The sequence below is a fragment of the Oryctolagus cuniculus genome, chromosome 8 (genome assembly GCF_964237555.1).
Source record: "Oryctolagus cuniculus chromosome 8, mOryCun1.1, whole genome shotgun sequence".
Lineage (NCBI taxonomy): Eukaryota > Metazoa > Chordata > Mammalia > Lagomorpha > Leporidae > Oryctolagus > Oryctolagus cuniculus.
The window spans coordinates 9,846,914-9,866,452 of NC_091439.1; the positions used below are offsets into that span (position 1 = coordinate 9,846,914).

The 19,539-nt window shown below is 49.0% G+C and overlaps 1 protein-coding gene across 4 annotated transcripts in view; it reads left to right on the forward strand.

Moving 5' to 3' along the window:
• Positions 1 to 6,640: 6,640 nt before the first annotated feature.
• The window catches only part of TMEM131L (transmembrane 131 like), a 199,845-nt gene continuing 186,946 nt past the window's right edge, over positions 6,641 to 19,539 (forward strand). For all 4 annotated transcript variants that reach the window (XM_051819931.2, XM_051819934.2, XM_051819932.2 and 1 more), the window contains exon 1: positions 6,641 to 6,805. In XM_051819931.2, coding sequence (XP_051675891.2) covers positions 6,656 to 6,805 — 150 coding nt within the window. In that variant the 5' untranslated portion in view covers positions 6,641 to 6,655. The remainder of the gene's footprint in view (positions 6,806 to 19,539) is intronic.

Consider the following 19,539-nt stretch of genomic DNA (forward strand, 5'->3'; position numbering starts at 1 on the left):
GTCTTTCTCCTAAGAATTTCCGTTTCTCTTTTGAAGCGCCCTGTGCTCTTGCAGCACTGAGGGTGCCACTGGAGTCTTGGGGAAACAGGTGGGTTAGTGTACTTTGAATGCTGCAAATTACAAACTTTCCTAAAACTGACATTATGCAGCAGCTGGAAGTGTGCTCACTGTAGCTTCCTTTTATGGTTTGTTTGTAGGTGTTAAAATATACCATAACATTTTCCATTCTGACCATTGTAGGTGTGCAGCTGGGGTGGCCTGAAGTGTCTTTTGTGGGGGTGTTGAAGGTCTTTCACAGCTCTCAGTGCAGAGTTCCTTCCAACTTTTCATAACCAGCCGTGAGGATTCAGGGATTTCATTTATCAACTGGGCTTGGACAAAATTGTGAGTAATTCTATCACCCCGTTTTAAAAACAGAGAATCTGAAGCAAAGTGGATCAGGGGCTGTGTCTGTCCCTTACTGGTTCTTTGCTCTTCGCTGACCTCTTGGCTACTCGAGATTGCTGTTACGTTGACCTTACACTTTCTCTTCCTCAGGCTGAGTGAGTTCAAGTTCGTTGTCTATTAATAGGTACCGCTCCCCACACTTGGCTCATGGTGGTTCTCACAGTGCTTCTTCACTGAACTCTGCCCGAAGTTATTTATGTCACTTGAGTTTTGAAATCTAGTAGTAGTGTCTGTAACTCTCCGAAAATAAAACAGATGCACCCAGAATTCACCAGAATGGATGTCTGGATTGGGAGCAGCGCTGTGGGCAGGACTTGCACTCAGTGGGGCTGCTAAGAGTCACCCTATAATTTTCTCGCCCTCAGCTTGCACCCTGTCCCTCTGCCTCTGTGCGTTTGTATGGTGGGACCTTAAGACAGCAGTCCAGACGAGGGAGAACACTGGTTTCCGTAGTTCCTTTTAGCTGGAACAGTACAGCAGTACAGCACAAAAATGGGACTGTTGTGTTGCAGCAGGTGAAGCCGGCACATGCAGTGCCCGGCATCTCATATTGCAGTGTGGGTTTGAGTTCTGGCTGCTCTGCTTCCAATCCAGCTCCCTGCTAATGCTCTTGGAAAAGCAGCAGAAGATGGTCCAAGTGCTAGGTCTCCTGTCACCCGTGTGGGAGACCCAGATGGTGTTCCTGGCTCCTGGCTTTGGCTTGGCTCAGCCCTGGCTGTTGTGGCCATTTGGGGAGTAAATCGGTAGGTAGAAGATCTCTGTCTGTCTCTCACTCTCTGTCATTCTGCCTTACAAATAAATAAATAAGTAAGTAAGTAAAACCTTTTGAAAAAGGAATGTCAAATCACATTTTCCAGAGCAGACCTGATTTCAAATATCCTGAGCCACTGCAAGGCCTTATGTCAGGGAGCTGATTTGCTTCTTTGTTCAGTAAGTGTTGACTGAATTATGAATGACTACTGAATGCAGGGAACAGAACCCAGCACCCTAAAGAATAAGAAAATATGTATTTATTTTCATTTTATTTGAAAGGCAGAAAGACACAATGAGCGACAGACAAAGAGAGAGAGAGAGAGCTCTTCCATCTACTGGTTCACTCCCCAAATGCAACACCCAAGGCTGTCCCAAGCTAAAGCCAGGGCCCAGAACTCAATCTGGACCTCCCACACGGAGGACACGGACGCAACTACTTGAGGCATCACCTGCTGCCTCCAGGGTGCCTGTTAGCGGGAAACTGGGTCAGCAGGAGCCAGACCTTGAAGCCAGGCCCTCTGATAGGAAATGTGTGTGTCCTACGAGGCATCTCAACTACGGGGTCAAATGCTTGTCCTAAACGTGTTTTGTTTTGTTTGGTTTGGTTTTTTTTTTTTTTTTTTTTTTTTTTTTTGACAGGCAGAGTGGACAGTGAGAGAGAGAGACAGAGAGAAAGGTCTTCCTTTGCCGTTGGTTCACCCTCCAATGGCTGCCGCGGCCGGCACACTGCGGCCGGTGCACCGCGCTGATCGATGGCAGGAGCCAGGTGCTTCTCCTGGTCTCCCATGGGATGCAGGGCCCAAGTACTTGGGCCATCCTCCACTGCACTCCCTGGCCACAGCAGAGAGCTGGCCTGGAAGAGGGGCAACCGGGACAGAATCCGGCGCCCCTACCGGGACTAGAACCCAGTGTGCCGGCGCCGCAAGGCGGAGGATTAGCCTAGTGAACCACAGCGCTGGCCCTAAACGTGGGTTCTTGATGGATATCTGGGGACTGAATAAATGCCTGGTGGGTAGATAGGTTCTCGAGCGGTAATCCTGAAGTCCCTGGTAAGCAAAATAGTCCAGAAGAGGAAGCAGAGCCAGATGTGGCAAGTTGGAGTAACCTTTGAGCTAAGGTGAGGACGTGGGCCAGGTGGGGAAGAAAAGGAAGGCCTGGGCAGGTTTGAATTTGATGATATCGTCCCAGGTTGTGATGACCCCAAAGATCTACAAGTGGGCTGAAAGGAAGGCTGTATCATCAGCATCCTAAACCAAGAGAAGAGAGAAACAAGAACCCGCTGCTGCCCCTCCCACCTGCATGTTTGTACACATCTCCCCAGCCCCCACTGGGGCCACCCCGGCTGGCCCGGGTCCCCCTAACGCTCCTGGCTCCAGTGACAGGTACACCTCCTACAAGTCACACTTCATCCTGAAATGACCCTTTTAAACACACACTTCAAGTAACGTTTCCAGTTCCTCAGAGCTTGAAGATCTGGTTACAGGAGGTAAATGTGTATTTAAGCCACAGCCACTTAGGGGTCTGTACATGTTTCAAGTTGCTTGCTCAAAACACTGAAGTGCTTGAGGTCTGAATGACTGATAGGCTTCATTCTCCCAGGGAGCATCTGTGTTTCAAACAGAGGAAGATGGCCCAGGTGCTTGGGTCCCTGCACCCACGTGGGAGAAATGGAAGAAGCTCCTGGCTCCTGGCTTTGGATCGGCCCAGTTCTGGCCGTTGCAGCCATTTGGGGAGTGAACTAGTGAATGAAAGACCTATCTCTCTCTCTCTCTCTCTCTCTTCTTTCTGCTTCTGCCACCAACATGGGAGACCCAGATGAAGCTTGTGGCTCCTGACTTCAGCCTGACCCAGTGCTGGTCGTTGTGGCCATTTGGGGAGTAAAACAGGAGATGGAAGATTTCTGTCTTTCTCTAACTCAGACTTTCAAACAAACGAAAAAAAAAACCTCTTTAAAAAAATGATGTTTGTGGAGCCGGCACTGTAGTGTAGTAGGTAAAGCCGCCACCTGTAGTGCCAGCATCCCATATGGGCGCTGCTTCGAGTCCCGGCTGCTCCTCTTCTGATCCAGCTCTCTGCTGTGGCCTGGGAAAGCAGTAGAAGATGGCCCAAGGCCTTGGTCCCCTGCACCCGTGTGGGAGACCCGGAAGAAGCTCCTGGCTTTGGATTGATGTAGCTCTAGCTGTTGCGGCCATCTGGGGGAGTGAATCAGCGGATGGAGGATCTCTCTCTCTCTGCCTCTGCTGCTCTATAACTCTGCCTTTCAAAAATAAATAAATAAAATTTTTAAAAAATGGTGTTTGTTTAAAAAAAAAACAAAAAGGGCGATGAATTGGATTTGAGGAAAAGAGACAGGAGGGCAATGAAATCTGTTTGGGAGAATAAAGACAAGCAAGTAACCATGTCTGCCCCGGGGGACACACACAAGGTCAGCCACTCTGCTGTAGCGTGGTGGCAAGCTGCGTCCAGTAAGGCCACTGGGCCTCAGGCACCTGCCATCCGGTGTGATCATAACATCTATGACTGTGGCTTTGCTGCTCTGTGGCTCCTTGGGGGCAGGGGTTTTCTGGTCTATGGCAGCTTAACACATGCTTGGCATAGCTTCATCATCACTATCATTTTTTTTAAAGAGTAAGACAGGTAAAAATGCGTAGGGAAGAAATAGATAAGGTACCACATGAGGAGAGAGAATAGCACAGCAAATTCAGTGACGTTGTCAGGGAACATCGTTGGTCCAATCCAGAGTTTGAGGGAAAGGGGTATGGGAATAGAGAAAGCTGGGAAAGTGGCCACGAATCAGGACGTCAGAGGCTCTCGTTCTGAAGGCAGCAGGGATGCATGCGAAGACTTTTTTAAAAATATTTATTTATTAATTTGAAAGGCAGAGTTACAGAAAGGGAGAGAGAAAGAGAGAGAGAGAGAGAGAGAGAGAGAGAGGTCTTCTATCCGCCAATCCACCCCCAAATAGCTGCAACAGCCAGAGCTGCACTGATCCAAAGCCAGGAACCAGGAGCCTCTTCCAGGTCTCTCATGTGGGTGCAGGGGCCCAAGGACTTGAGGCATCTTCCACTGCTTTCCCAGGCCATAACAAAGAGCTGGATCGTAAGTGGAGCAGCCGGGACTTGAACCGGTGCCCATATGGGATGCTCACACTGCAGGCAGCGGCTTTACCTGCCACACCACAGCGCCAGCACCAATGTGAAGCCTTAAGGTAGGGAGATGATTAGGTCTGTGTTTTAGCTGCCTCCTTGGCAATTACATCCAGATGGCCAGGAGGACAGGGCGGTTAGAGGCCAAGCCATCGTCTTCTTGTGAATGGAGGTGGCCGGGTGGATGCTAAGGGTGTTCAGAACAGCGCTCTCTGGATTCAGAGAGTGGCTGAAGATGACGTCACGTTTCTAGTTTTGGATTTGAGCGTTGTCTGAGAAGGGAAGATGGAGAAGCACCTGAGGGAAGAAGAGATTAGTCATTCAGTTTTGACTGTTTTGAGTTTGAGGAGCCTGTGCACTTCCAGGGAGAGTCATTTGGTAGCTCAGAGAAGAGGCGGGGCCGGGCGTCTTTTGGGTGTGGTGGTCGGAACCATTTCATTGGAAGAGGGAGTCAGAAAATTTACATGGAAAGGAGAAACATGGGGCCCAGCGAAACTGAAGTTCGTGCCCTCTCACTTCTTAAATTTTTTTTAAATTATTTGTTTGATAGACAGAGAGAAGGAGAGGCAGAGAGAGATTCTATTTTCTGGTTCACTCCCCAAATGCCTGCAGGGACCAGGCAAGGCAAGCTGTGTGCTGGGAACTCGATCCAGGTCTCCCTGCTGGGTGGCGGGAACCCAGTTATGTGAGCCATCAGTGCTCCTCCCAGGAGTCAGAGCTCTCAGACCGGCTCTCAGACCAGCATCTTAATCATGGCTCAAACACCCAGTTCTGCCGCCCCCACCCCTCACTTTAAAGCCCCTGGTCTTTTCTCCCTTTTATAAATAATATCTAAGACCCGAGCGTCAGTGAAAATGACACCCTTTGTCTTTTTTCCCAGGCGTTCTGTCACGTGTGGCACTGGAAGAGGTGGGCTGGCAGGTTCACGTGCTGGAGTATGGCTCTGGGAGTTGACACTGTGTGGTTTTAGGTGCTTCTGTGGAGTCAGCTCATTCACAAGTTTATCAACAGCCTTGAACTTGTCCCCACGGGAATCCCCAGGCGCAGGAGGCAGACGCTGGAGTCAGAGCATCATAAAAAACAATGCAGCTCTCCAAGTCTCTTGTGTTGTTATCTGTCCTTAACTGTCTGAGGCTTCCAGGCCCACCCCGGCAGGCAGGGTGAGTTGGGGGAGGCTTGAGGGCACAAGACAGGCCTAGACCCTGACAGTGGTGAATTCTACTGCAAGTCAGGGCCGAGTGACATTTGTAAGGGAGTTCTTGGTGGAAAAGTTGAGTAAAAGAAGAGTTACTGAGGGATCACATTCAATGGTGATCTAATGAGTAGTATCATTTGATTAAAATAAATCATTATGGGGGCTGGCATTGCGGTGAAGTGGGCATCGGTTCAGGTCCCAGCTGCTCCACTTCTGACCCAGCTCCCTGCTAATAATGCCCCTGGAAAAAGCAGCAGGAGAGGGCCTAAGTGTTTGGGCTCCTGCCATCCATGTGTGAGATCTGGAAGAAACTCCTGGCTCTTGGCTTTGGCCTGGCCATTGCAGCCAACTGGGGAGTGAACCAGCGGATGGAAGATCTCTCTCCCCTCTCTCTCTCTGTCTCTGTCTCTATCTCTCTATCTCCCCCTCTCTTTCTGTAACTTTAATGTTCAAATAAATAAATCTTTTTTTTAAAAAAATGTAAGTGAATCTTTATGGACAGCGCATTAAAGGCAATAGTGTATTTTGCTGGGACTATCTGATGCTGTGAAACTTGAACTAACCCTTTAGGCAGAGAGAGAAGAGTAGATTATTCCCAGAAGGGAGAAGGGTGTGAGCACAAAAGAACAAGCCTGGGTACGAGACTTGATAATTGGGATGACACAGTGGACATTTTAGCGCCTTGACCATTTTTTTAAAACATGGAAAGCCACAGATTTGTGGACGAGTTGGGTGTTTCGTTTTATTACCATCTCAGTTGATGGCAACTCCACTCTTCCAGTGGCCCAGGCCAAAAACCGTGGCGTCATTCTTGGCTTCTTTCTTTGCCTCTAGCACATCCCACTTGCAATCCATTGACGCTACTTGTAAAATCTGGAATGTGACTCCGAAGTCTCTCCATTCTAATGCCTGGTCCAAGTCACTGTGACTTCTAGCTTGGATGACTGTGCCGGCCTCCCAGCTGGTCCCCCTGTTTTGTCCTTGCCCTCACTCACCCACTTTCAACACTGGAGCCAAAGGGATTCCAATGAGGTGGATGTCAGACCACATCACTCTGCTTGAAACCCTCCCCTTATGCCCTGTCTTGTTGCTAGGTAAAGGCCAGCGTTCCATCATGACTCTGAGGCACTGGCCCCCACGCCAGCCGTTCCTCTCCATTCCCATCATCTATACACTGCCTCTCGCCCTGCTCCAGCCACAGGGACCTCTTACAAACACTGTCCTGCCGCAGGACCCGGCTGGAATGCTCATCTCCAAGATAACGGTAAAGTTAACCCTTGCTCCAACGTTAACTTGTTAATGAGGCCAACCTTGGCCTTCCTACTTAAAATCGTGTGTGTCCCTGCCGGCCACTACCTGACACCCCTCCTCAAAATTGTGCAGGAGAGGCTGGCGCCGCGGCTCACTAGGCTAATCCTCCGCCTGCGGCGCCGGCACCCCGGGTTCTAGTCCCGGTTGGGGCACCAGTTCTGTCTCAATTGCTCCTCTTTCAGTCCAGCTCTCTGCTATGGCCCGGGAAGGCAGTGGAGGATGGCCCAAGGGCTTGGGCCCTGCACCCGCATGGGAGACCAGGAGGAAGCGCCTGGCTCCTGGCTTCGGATTGGCGCAACATGCCGGCCATAGCGGTCATCTGGGGGGTGAACCAACGGAAGGAAGACCTTTCTGTCTGTCTTTCTCTCTCACTGTCTAACTCTGCCTGTCAAAAAAAAATTGTGCAGGAGAAATTTCTCCAGCCGTTCTGCAAAGGATCACTCGAATGCTGTCATCTCACAGCCAGCCATCGCAGACCTCATTCCTTTGAGAGAGTTCCAGAGTTCTGTGCAGGAGTCCAGCTGCTTAGAGTCGGTGGTTTTGACAGCAAAATGCTGACCAAAGTATCTTTCGTGAAAGGAGACCTAGAAACACAGCAGAAGGTTTCTCAAGGGTGACTGCTAACATATATATACATACACATATCTTGATATTTAAGAAGAATCCCCTTTTATTGCTTATAGAAGTTAAGCCTGGTTTTCTTTCTTTTCTTCTTCTTTTTTTTTTTAAAGATTTATTTATTTGAAAAACAGAGTAACAGAGAGGCAAAGGCAGACACAGAGAGAGAGATCTTCCATCTGCTGGTTCACTCCCCAGATGGTTGCAACAGCTGGAACTGTGCTGATCCAAAGCCAGGAGCCAGGAGCTTCTTTTGGGCCTCCCATGTGGGTGCAGGGGCTCAGGGGCCCAAGGTCTTGGGCCATCTTCTGCTGCTTTCCCAGGCCATAGCAGAGAGCTGGATTGGAAGAGGAGCAGCTGGGACTCGAACCGGCGCCCATATGGAATATGGCCACTGCAGGCGGCAGCTTTACCCACTAAGCCACAGTGCTGGCCCTAAGCCTGGTTTTCTAGGCGTTGTTCATACTTTGACTTCTCAGACAATGAAAAGATTATTATACTTAAACAGGGTTAGATTGTTCTTTCTCATTATAACCTTAGGTATTGCCTCCCCAATTAGACATAACTGCATGTTTAAAAAATTATATAAGGTTAGAGTTTCTTTATTTTGATAATACGCTCTCCTCTTTCAAGCACTCTTTCCACTCCTTGAAGCTTTTAAATTAGCAGGATCAAAGAAATCAACCTGGAAATGCACATGTCAACATCTTTCAACTTTCCATTTCGCTGTTAAAGAACTGGAGACCTGGGGATCTCGGGGCCTCGCCTCGTCACTCAGCTGTTGCCCGTGAGCTGCTCCTGCCAGCCAGGCCCCGTGGAGAAACCTCCCCATGATCCCAGACCACCTTCCCATAATGTGGGGTAATTATGCCGTCAGCCAGAATGTATTTCTTTATTAGCTGCCACCAGCTAGCACTCTTAACATGTACAATAATTTGAAAATATGCAGAGCTCTTTTCTATAAAGTTGGAGTACTTGCTGTGGCAGTTCACCCTGTGGCGTTAAGCACTTAACTACCTCCTTGTCCCTGTGTGTGCATAGGTGGCTGTTTCTTAGCATCTAAGAAACCCTGCTCTTGAAAATGGCTGCGAGTGGATTTGGGGTGACTTAATGCATATGTTAATTAGCTCAATTTAGCCCTGCAACATTGTATACATATTCAAAATATATGGTGCCTGTGAAAAACATAAATAATTTCTATGTCAGTTAAAAATGGTTAATTTTTAAAAAGGAGTGTGCTAACTGCTCACCCTGCAAAGAAACAATGGAGACCTTGTGATGTGAAATGATTGGAAGGGTCTAGAATCACCATGGTGGGGCCGGCGCTGTGGCACAGCGGGTTAGCGCCCTGGCCTGAAGCGCCGCATCCCACATGGGTGCCGGTTCTGGTCCCTGCTACTCCTCTTCTGATCCAGCTCGTAGCCTGGGAAAGCAGTGGAGGATGGCCAAAGTGCTTAGGCCCCTGCATCCACGTGGGAGACCCAGAGGAAGCTCCTAGCTCCTGGCTTCAGATCAGCTCAGCTCCAGCTGCTGCGGCCAACTGGGGAGTGAACCAGCAGATAGAAGACCTCTCCCTCTCTCTTTCTCTCTGCCTCTCCTCTCTCTGTGTAACTCTTTCAAATAAATAAATTTAAAAATCTTAAAAAAAAAGAATCACCATAGTAACGAGGTTGGGGCCCCTGAAGACACTGTGGGGCTGGGGCTTCTGAGCAGATGCAGTCCACCCCCTGCGAGTCCTCAGGGTGCTCCCAGGGCCAGCCTGCACGTGACACTCGCTCTTTCTTTCCCAAGTTCCACTTCTGGTCCTCAGTAGTCACAAACAGGAAGACAAGTTTTAGCCACGTTTGTTAACAAATCTATAAGTAAAGATTAAATCAACGGAAATGCTAGCCTTTCTCTTCTAGGAGATGATGCCAAGTCAGACGGTTGGTGTCTCTCAGCGGTAGAATGAGAGTCACTTTATTATCATGAAAGTGAGCTCCCCTCCGTCCCCTCTGTTCCTGATAACCAACGTTCGCCGCGAGACTGGAAGAGACACGAGCAGTTGAGGAGACTGTGGATCTTCAAGGCGTATAGTCTGTGCAGAATTTGGAGGTTGTTCCATGTTTGCAAAAATAAAAAAAAAAAACCATATTTTTAGAATCCACATGTTTTGCAAGCCTACTCATGCTTTTATCAAATGAAAGGGGGAAAGCAGGCATATTTCTGTTTCACAGTTCACCGTCCCCAGCCTAGGATATTTGGAATGCAGGCTGTGCCCCGTTGGCGGGGGTGAGGAATCAGTTTACAGTGTATAATATGATAACACATGCGCTGGATCAGTGGCCGGGGAATGCTTGGAGCTGTAATTCTGTCTGTCTCTCCGCTAGCAGGAAGCCTTGCTAAACTCACAGTTGGAGAAGTGCCTAAAAAGAGCCTGCTCTGTGTGTGTGTGTGTGTGTGTGAGTGTGCTTATAAAGGCAACCCACCACCCAGCTCTGGGGACACATGCTAATTTAAGACTCTCAAAAATGGAACGGCACTTTTATCACCTGGATAAACTCTCTTGGAGATCACGACTTTCCCCAGCTCCAAGTGTTGTTATATACCCTCCGACATTTAATGTTACAGGTGATAATTAACCGTGTTAGAGAAAGCAAACAATCGTAGGCCGGTGGTGGCGACAAGCAAATCAAATAGCAAGTGTTCATTTTTAATAAGGCACGAAGGGTGTCAGACAAACCAGTTGAAACCCGCTATCTCTGAGTAGAAGCTGCCTCTCCGCTCTGGGGAGCCAGGCATCGAGGAGACGTGTGAGAGCGAGCGTGAGGCTGGCGTAATGTGCAGCCTTCGTGAAGCCAAACGCTAAGCTTGGGCAAGAAGGATCAAATGTTGTCCTTTGCAAAGATGGAAGTTATTTGCACGTTGCGATCAGCAGAAGGAATGATGTACAGAATGCAGTCTGACGTTCCCGTTTCTCTTTTCTTGAGGACTGTATAATGTTCTGTGCCTTCCCCAGTGGTTTGTCATGTCCACAGCCCTTCCCTTGTACTGATCTGGAGTGGAGAAATGAGTGGATGGATGGATGGATGGATGCTCAAATAGCTTACAGTATTCTGGCTATGACCGTCATTGAGCCAACCGTGGTTGATTTGATGTTTTAAGATTATTTCACCAATTCACAGATTGTTTTAATTTTGGCTGGTTTATAGAGTCACCAAAAATCTACTGAAATGAGTCAGTCTGGTTAAAAGGCAAATTTAAAAATCATAACTTCAGGGGCTGGTGCTGTGGCGTAGCGGGTAAAGCCACCGCCTGCAGGGCCAGCATCCCATCTGGGTGCCGGTTCAAGTCCCTGCTGCTCCACTTCTGATTCGGCTCTCTTATATGGCCTGGTAAAGCAGTAGAAGATGGCCCCGAGTCCTTGGGCCCCTGCACCCACATGGGAGAATGGGAAGAAACTTTTGGTTCCTGGCTTCAGATTGGCACAGCTCCAGCTGTTGCAGCCATCTGGGGAGTGAACCAGTGGATGGAAGACTTCTCTCTCTCTCTTTCTCTCTCTCTCTCTCTCTGCCTCTGCCTCTCTGTAAACTCCGCCTTTCAAATAAATCAATAAATCTTTTTCAGAAAATCATAACTTCAGATAGACAAAGAGATTATGATTTTTCCATCACTTGTTCAAATTTAGAACTGTAGCAGTTTGTAAAATTATCTATTGATTTATAACTCTAGCTTTAAAAAAAAAAGATTTATTGATTTATTTGAAAGGCAGAGTGAGAGAGAAAGAGGAAAAGAGAAAGAGAGAGACCTTTCATCTGCTGGTTTGTGCCCCAAATGGCTGTAATGGCGGTGCCGGGTCAGACTGAAGCTCGGAACTTAGAGCTCCATCTGGGTCTCTCGTGTGGGTGGCAGAGACCCAAGCACTCGGGCCATCCTCTGCTGCTTTCCCAGACGTATTAGCAGGGAGCTGGATTGGAAATAGAGCAACTGGGACTCAAACTAGTACTCACGTGGACTGCCGGCGTCTCAGGCGGCAACATGGCAGCCCCATATAGTTAAAGAACACCCTGCTACCTTTGTAGTCTTTCTATAGAGCGAAGCCCCAGTCTGCAGGGTCAACGTTTATAAAGAGCTTCTCAGATGGCAAAGCACCCACGTGGGAGACATGGATGGAGCTCCAGACTCCTGGCTTCAGCCAGGCCTGGCCCAGCCCCAGCTGTGCGCCCATTTGGGAAGTGAACCACCAGACGGAAGAGCAATCTCTCTCTCTCTCTCCTCCTCCTCTTTTTAAAGTAACTAACTAAATAAAAAATAAATTCATTTTAAAAATAGTGTACAATCTGGAAGACAGTAGGGTTGAGTCTTCCTTGAGAAGGTAGGTGAGGGGTTAGAGGTGACTGGGGAAGCGGATCAGTGTTTGGACCTCTCTCTGCTCTTGATGCAAATGAGTGGGTCACTGGAGGCATCCCTGAAGCAGGAAACTGGTTCACGGGTCAGTGGCTGGGAAGACACATGGCTCTGAACAGGAAGTGGACTAAGACAGTCTTTCTGGTTGTCAGAGGAAGCTGATGTAATGAAGACAGGACTCTGGGAAGATGTTGCTTAAATATTAACAGCGAATAAATACCTAATTTTTTTAAAAACCATGTGACATCTTCCCCCTTTCAATTGAAAATATAAAATAATTTGATAGAAAAATGCCCAAGAATGATTTACTTACAATAATGGCCTCCCATGGTTTTGGGGTTTTGGTTGTCTGTGAGCTGACACACCTCATCCATGTTGATCCTGGCATTCAGACCTCTTCCAAGTGGAGTGGCATCTACCTGCCAGCTCCATGACCTCCATGCTTTGCCCAAATCAAAAAGCTCTCTTCCACTCTTTCCCAATGTTATTGCCTGGAAGTCTCTTCTGCTCCAACCTCATGTATGTTTGCAAACATTTTCTTTTACTTTTTTCTCTTTATTTTGTAAAGGCTTTACATGTATTTGTCCCCATATGGAGTAGTTTTTCACTGAAGTTGTCAGGGTATTCTTTGCCATGTCCATGTTACTGGATTCACTTGGAGTGTTTCTAGTTTGGAGTGATTACAAGTAACCTTGCCATACGTGTCTTGTACAGTATCTTCTGTTTAAAAACTTTTCCTCAAGTTTCCAAGAATGCTACTGTGTCAAAGGATATACTCATTTCTGTGGCTCTTGGTTCCAATTCAGGTTGCTTCAGGGAAAAGTCCCAACTCACCCTGGGCATTGGGGAAGTGGGCTTTTCCCATCAAGTACTAACCAGGCCCAAACCTGCTTAGCTTCAGAGACCAGCTGAGATCCGGCGCCCTTAGTATAGTATGACTGTAGACAAAAGTGGGCTACTCTGAATCCTTCCCAACACTGCATTTTGTAACCATTTGTTGTTGTTATTTTTTAAAAATTTATTTATTTATTTATTGATAGGCAGAGTGGACAGTGAGAGAGAGAGACAGAGAGAAAGGTCTTCCTTTGCCGTTGGTTCACCCTCCAATGGACGCCACCGCCGGCGCACTGCGGCCGGCACACCATGCTGATCCGATGGCAGGAGCCAGGTACTTATCCTGGTCTCCCATGGGGTGCAGGGCCCAAGTACTTGGGCCATCCTCCACTGCACTCCCTGGCCACAGCAGAGAGCTGGCCTGGAAGAGGAGCAACCAGGACAGAATCCGGCGCCCTGACCGGGACTAGAACCCGGTGTGCCGGTGCCGCAAGGCGGAGGATTAGCCTAGTGAGCCGCGGCGCCGGCCATTGTTGTTAATTTTTATAAAATAAACTACAGTTGTCTTAATTGGTACTTCTCTGTGACACTGATCTATCAGTATAAGATTTCAGGACCACTATATTTTCCTTTCTTTTTTTTTTTTTTATCTTATTTACTTATTTGAGAGGTAGAATTACAGACAGAAAGAGGGAGAGAGAGAGAGAGAGAGAGAGAGAGAGGTCTTCCATCTGCTGGTTCATTCCCCAAATGGCCGCAACCACCAGAGCTGCGCCAATCTGAATCTGGGAGCCAGGAGATTCTTCCGGGTCTACCACGCAGGTGCAGGGGCCCAAGGACTTGGGCCATCTTCTACTGCTTTCCCAGGCCATAGCAGAGAGCTGGATCGGAAGAGGAGCAGCTGGGACTAGAACTGGTGCAGATATGCGATGCCAGTGCTTTAGGCGGAGGCTTTAGCCCACTACGCCACAGTGCCGGCCCCAATATCATGTTTTTAAAAAATATTTTCAAATTTATTTTCATTGGCAGAGAGACTGAAAGACAGACACACAGAGAGATCTTCCATGTGCTGGTTTACTCCCCGAATGCTTGTAACAGCCAGGGTTGGTCCAAGCCAAAGCAGGAGCCAGGAACTCCATTCAGGTCTCCCATGTGGGTGGCAGGGACCCAGGTTCTTGAGCCATCACTTGCTGCCTTCCCAGGGTGTATGAGCAAGAAGCTGGAATCAGGAACAGAGCCAGGACTCAAACCCTGGCACTCCCAGAGGGGCTGTGGGTATCCCAAGCGACATCTTAACCACGCAGCCAAATGCCTGCTCTCTGAGATCATCTGTAACAAGTAGCAAAAATAATTTCCAAGGGGCTCATACCTTCAGCTCCATTGTGCAGTCTCAGAAGAACTGGCACAGGGGGCTGGGGGAGCAAACCCCCGATGACTGTCTAGTGACATAACGGTCCCCTCTCTAGTGTCCATATTTCTTTCTGTACACAATGATTGCCCAAGTCCCTTAACCAATTTACCGTGTTCAAACTTGAACTCTCCAAGTCAGCTCCCAGGGGAGACAGGGCTCCAGGGAGGGGAACGAGGGCACGTGGCCAGCTAGTCCTAGCCCAGCATTCTTTCTCCTGCCTCTTGCACTTCTGTTTTCTGGGAATTCAGAGTCTCAGCAGGGCTGCTGGGTGAGCTTGGAGTCTTTCCTGTCAGCTCTGCAACCGCAGTAGCAGCCCCCCCCCGCACCCCCCACCCCCCGCCAGGCTCCCTGCACCCCCGCTGTTTGTGATTCTGCCTCTCTGCTCCACGCTGGCTGGCGCTGGCCGCGTCCTGGTGCCTCTTCCAGTTTGGGACGCCGCCTGCTGTGCCTTCTCAGCTGTCGCTGGCAACTGACTTGCCTCAGGTTGCGCTCCACGTGCCCTGGCAGCCCCTGGCCTGTTTTCTCTCCCTGAACCCAGGAGCCCTGCTCTCTGGGCACCTGCTGTGGCCAGCGGGGTGGGGGTTGACAGACTGAGAGCAGCAGGGAACTGATTTTGTGCAGGGTAGAGGCCCCTCCTTGATCCTGCCCTGTAGCTGTTTCCTGGGGGAGGGATCCAGGGGTCTCCTGGTCGTGTTCTCTGCACAACTTGGGAAAGATTGGATGATACATTAGATACATGATGTTGAAATGCTCTTATCAGTAATGCAGTGGGCATTCTCAAATCATTTAGGGCAGATTTCTGTTCTCTTCTGCACACACACACACACACACACACACACACCATAATACAAATGTGGTTGGTTGTAGCACAACATCGTGGATACATGCACACCAGCTTGAGTAATCTCTGGAGTCAGACTGCCCAGCTTTGCATCCTGGCCCCACCACTTAGCTCTGTGATCTTGGAAAGTTAGAAAGTTGTGTAGCCTCTCCCAGTCTAAGGGTTTGCTCCTGGGATCATCTGTCCTTGACAAAGGAAGGCGTTTGTGAGAGAGATCCATCAGAATGTACCCCCAAGACCTCCTTGTTCAGTGGGTGGTCAGTTGGATTTTGCAGCTGGGGGAAAAGTAGGGAAGCCGCATGTTGGCTTGGGAGCCTGTGGTTTTAACACGTGTCTAAGGGCAGAGACTGAGATGGGGGCATTTTACAACACAAGGGCACCTGTTTCACCTCCGCCTGGAACTGAAGCATTGCATGAGCTTTGACTTGAGCCATTCCCCTGAGTGGCCACCCAGACTCTTGGTGGGTGCCTCCTTCAAGTTCTCACCTTCTTTCTTCTTCTTTTTTAAAATATTTATTTATTTGAAATGCAGAGTTACAGAGAGGCAGAGAGAGAGAGAGAGAGAGAGAGAGAGAGAGGCCTTCCAATCTGCTGGTTCACTCTGCAAATAGCCACTACTGCTGGAGCCAGGCCAATCCAAAGCCAAGAGCCAGGAGCTTCTTCTGGGTCTCCCATGTGGGTGCAAGGGCCTAAGGACTTGGGCCATCCTCTGCTGCTTTCCTAGGTACAACAGCACAGAGCTGGATCAGAAGTGGAGCAGCCAGGTCTCGAATTGGTGCCCATATGGGATGCCGGCATAGCTTTACCTGCTATGCCACAGCGCCGGCCCCTTTGTTTTTCTTAATATATATCAACAGCAACAAGGAAATACCACAATACAACACTTGCTGTATGTCAGGGACTCCCCCGCAGGCTTGCATAGACCAACTCACTTTTCTGCCATGACCTAAGGGGCAGGATGTTATTATTCCCATTTTACAGTTGAGAAAATAAGGCACAGGGAGGGAGCTTAAGTGACTTGTCCCACAAGGCGGGGCACTGGGCTCTACTGACTGTAGCCTCGCCCAAGCGGCCCTCTGCTGGGCAGTCAGGTGCACACCTAGGGGAGGAGCAGATTCCTTTTATCACTGCTGCACAGGATCGGCTCCCAGCACTGACTCGGCTGCTTTCGTTTGGATTTGACTGTCCTAGGAAAAGCACACAGATTCAGGAAGTCAGGAAGTTGCTTTATTCAGTGGGTTTTGAAGCAGTAAGAAATGAAAGATCAAAAAAGCTCAGGTTTCTTGCTTTTGAGCTATCTGGGCAGGACAGAAAACCATTCAGTGCTCCATATGGAAAGGATCTGAGGGTTCCTAGCCTCTCATGGCTTTATTTGATTAAGCGAGAAGACAGGACTGTGGAAGCGAAGTGCCCTGTTCAAGGTCAGGAAACACATTTCCCAAGTTGCAGTTAGATTGTTTGGATGGATACATCAGATACATGATGTTGAAATACTCCCCTGAGACAACCTGGGAAATGGGAGGGCTACCAGGTGCATAACCAGTGAGTAGCATATGCTGCGTGGAGACGCTGGACAAAGGGACGAGTCACGTCCTGGGTGGGAGCGGGATGGCACTATTTGCATGATACCACCCAGAAAGGCACACAGAAACTTAAGAATTATTTCTGGAATTTTCCATCCAGTACACAGTTGAGCACCGTAAGTGAACCTTGGCCAGTGAAACCATGGACAAGGGGGAACCACAATGGATGGTGATGCCATTGGCTTGAAGTTAGGAATTCTGGGGATGCAATAGATCCTAATAGATTAGGTAGATTCCGGAGTTTGGGATCTATGAAGTTGGAAATGCTTATTGGAGTGGAGTTGGCAAGTAGGTAATTGGGTATATGAGTGTGGCACTTCATGTCAGAGCTAAGCTTATAATTTGAGATTCAGCAGCTTATAGGGAGGACTAAAGACGTAGGGCTGGGTGAGCTCGTTCAGGCAGAGAGCATATAAAGAGTGGTGAGCACCAAGCCTCGGGCTGGGCAAGGAGGAAGCAGCTTCATCGGAGACTGAGCAGTGTCCTTGTCCCTTTCTGCTGCTGGAACAGAAACGTACACCCCGCAGAGGCTTATTGAGCGCGGGCGGTCCCCATGGCTGGGAGGTCCACGGTCTGGGTGCCAGCCTCTGGTGAGGGCCTTTTTGCTGCACCGCAACATGACGGAGGGCAGCACGTGGCAAGGGGCGGGGAGATGCGTAAGCTCAGCCCTCCCTTCTTACAAAGCCTCCACTGCCGTCCCCAGGCCCCTCCCTCAGGGGCTCCTCTCACGCCAGTCACCCCTCCAAGTACCAAGGCATCTCACTTCAGATACCAACAGGTGAACACAGCAGGGAGGCAGGGCAAGTGATCAGAGAAGCGTCCCAGAGCCGTATGGTGCACGACAGCAGTGCCATTCACATAGGCTTAGGTGGCGGCTCTGGTGACAACACAGTGTCTTGGAGAATAAACCAAGTTACTAAGTGATAAGCACTGCTTCTTGGCATATGTGTAGTTGATATTCACTTGTTTTTTATTATTTTATTTTTTAAAAAGATTTTATTTATTTATTTGAGAGGCAGAGTTATAGACAGTGAGAGGGAGAGACAGAGAGAAAGGTCTTCCTACCATTGATTCAGTCCCCAAATGGCCGCAACAGCCAGAGCTGTGCCGATCCGAACCAAGGAGCCAGGAGCTTCTTCTCGGTATCCCATGTGGGTGTAGGGACCCAGGGACTTGGGCCATCTTCTACTGCTTTCCCAGGCCACAGCAGAGAGCTGGATTGGAAGAGGAGCAGCTGAGACTAGAGCCGCCGCCCATATGAGATGCTGGCACCACAGGTGGAGGATTAACCTGTGCCACGGGGCTGGCCCCTTAATTATTTTATTTATTTGAAAGGCAGAGTTACAGAGAGAGAAGGAGACACACATGCACGCGTGCATACACACACACATACACACACACACAGAAAAAGAGAGAGAGAGAGATCTTCCATCCACTGGTTCACTTCCCAAATGGCCGCAATGGCCGGAGCTGGGCCGATCTGAAGCCAGGAGCCAGGAACCAGGAGCTTCTTCTGGGTCTCCCACACAGGTGCAGGGGCCCATGGACTTGGGCCATATACTACTGCTTTCCCAAGCCATAGCAGAGAGGTGGACTGGAAGTGGAGCAGCCGGGACTCGGACCAGCACCCATATGGGATGCTGGCACTCTCTGTAGGCCACAGCGCCAGCCCCTTGTCTCTTGTTAATATGCTCATTCTGTTGATGTCTTAGAAACTGGTATTTTTTACTTTCATTTTTGTTTTGGTTCACCTTTCCTCTCTCACTTGGGATTATTTTGGGTGCAAGTAACAGAAAACTCCATTGTAAGAAGGAGTTAGTTTTGCTTACAAAACAGGCTGTCTAGAGGTGGAAGTTTTCAGTTGCTTAACTCCTCCTAGGGTCCAATTCGCCATTCTCAGCAGCTGGTTTTTCTGCCGCAGGCTTGCCTGGTGGCTGCCAAACCTCTGGCATCACATCTAACATCCACCAGGAAGAACACTGAGCAAAGGAGCTGTGCTAGCTGAGTGTCTTCCTTGTCATCAAGAAAATGATAGCTTTCCTTGAAGCCAGTCTAGCAGAAGTCTTATATCTCATTGACCAGAACTAGGCTAGGCCAGATAGCCATTCCACGGCACAAGGGAAGCTGGGAAGCAATTTTGTGTTCCCATTCACATCACTTGCACTTACGTATTGAAACATTTAGCAGGACCATACCCCAGACATCCTTTGTTAACCATATTCTAGCCTCTTAAAAATGCAAATGAGGGGTGGGTGTTGGGGTGCATTGAGTTAAGCTGCTGCTCGGAACAACTGCATCCCGTATCAGAGTATCTGGGTGCAAGTCCTGGCACCTCTGCGTCTGATCCGCTTCCTGCTAATGCACACTCTGGAAGGCAGTGGAGGATGGTTCCAGTACATGGGCCCCTGCTACCCACGTGGAGGACCAGCTGGCATTCCAGGCTCCTGGTTTCCACTGTCTTGGCTGTTACAGGGATTTGGGGAATGAACCAGTGTGTGGAAGAGCTATCTGTCTCTTTTGCTTTGCTTTTTTAAATAAATAAAAACAAATAAATATTTAAAATGTTTTTGCCTTTACTTTTTAAAAAAGATTTATTTATTTGAAAGGCAGAGTTACAGAGAGGGAGAGAGGGAGAGACAGAGAGAGATCTTCCATCCCAGATGGCCACAATGGCTGGAGCTGGGGCTGGGGCTGGGGCTGGGGCTGGGGCTGGGGCTGGGCCAGGCCAAAGCCAGGATCCAGGAGCTTCCTCCGGGTCTCCTACATGGGTAGCATGTGCCCAGGGACTTTGGCCATCTTCCACTGCCTTCTCAGGCACATTAGCAGGGAGCTGGATTGAAAGTGGAGCAATTAGGACTCAAACTGGCACCCATACTGGATGCTAATGCTACACTATGCCAGAGTACCAGTCCCTTGTCTTTAATTTTTTAAAAAGCTATTCTTTAAAATTTTAAATTTAACTGATTTTTAATTTACATACAGTAAAATTAGTGTTCTGTTGTACAGTTCTATGA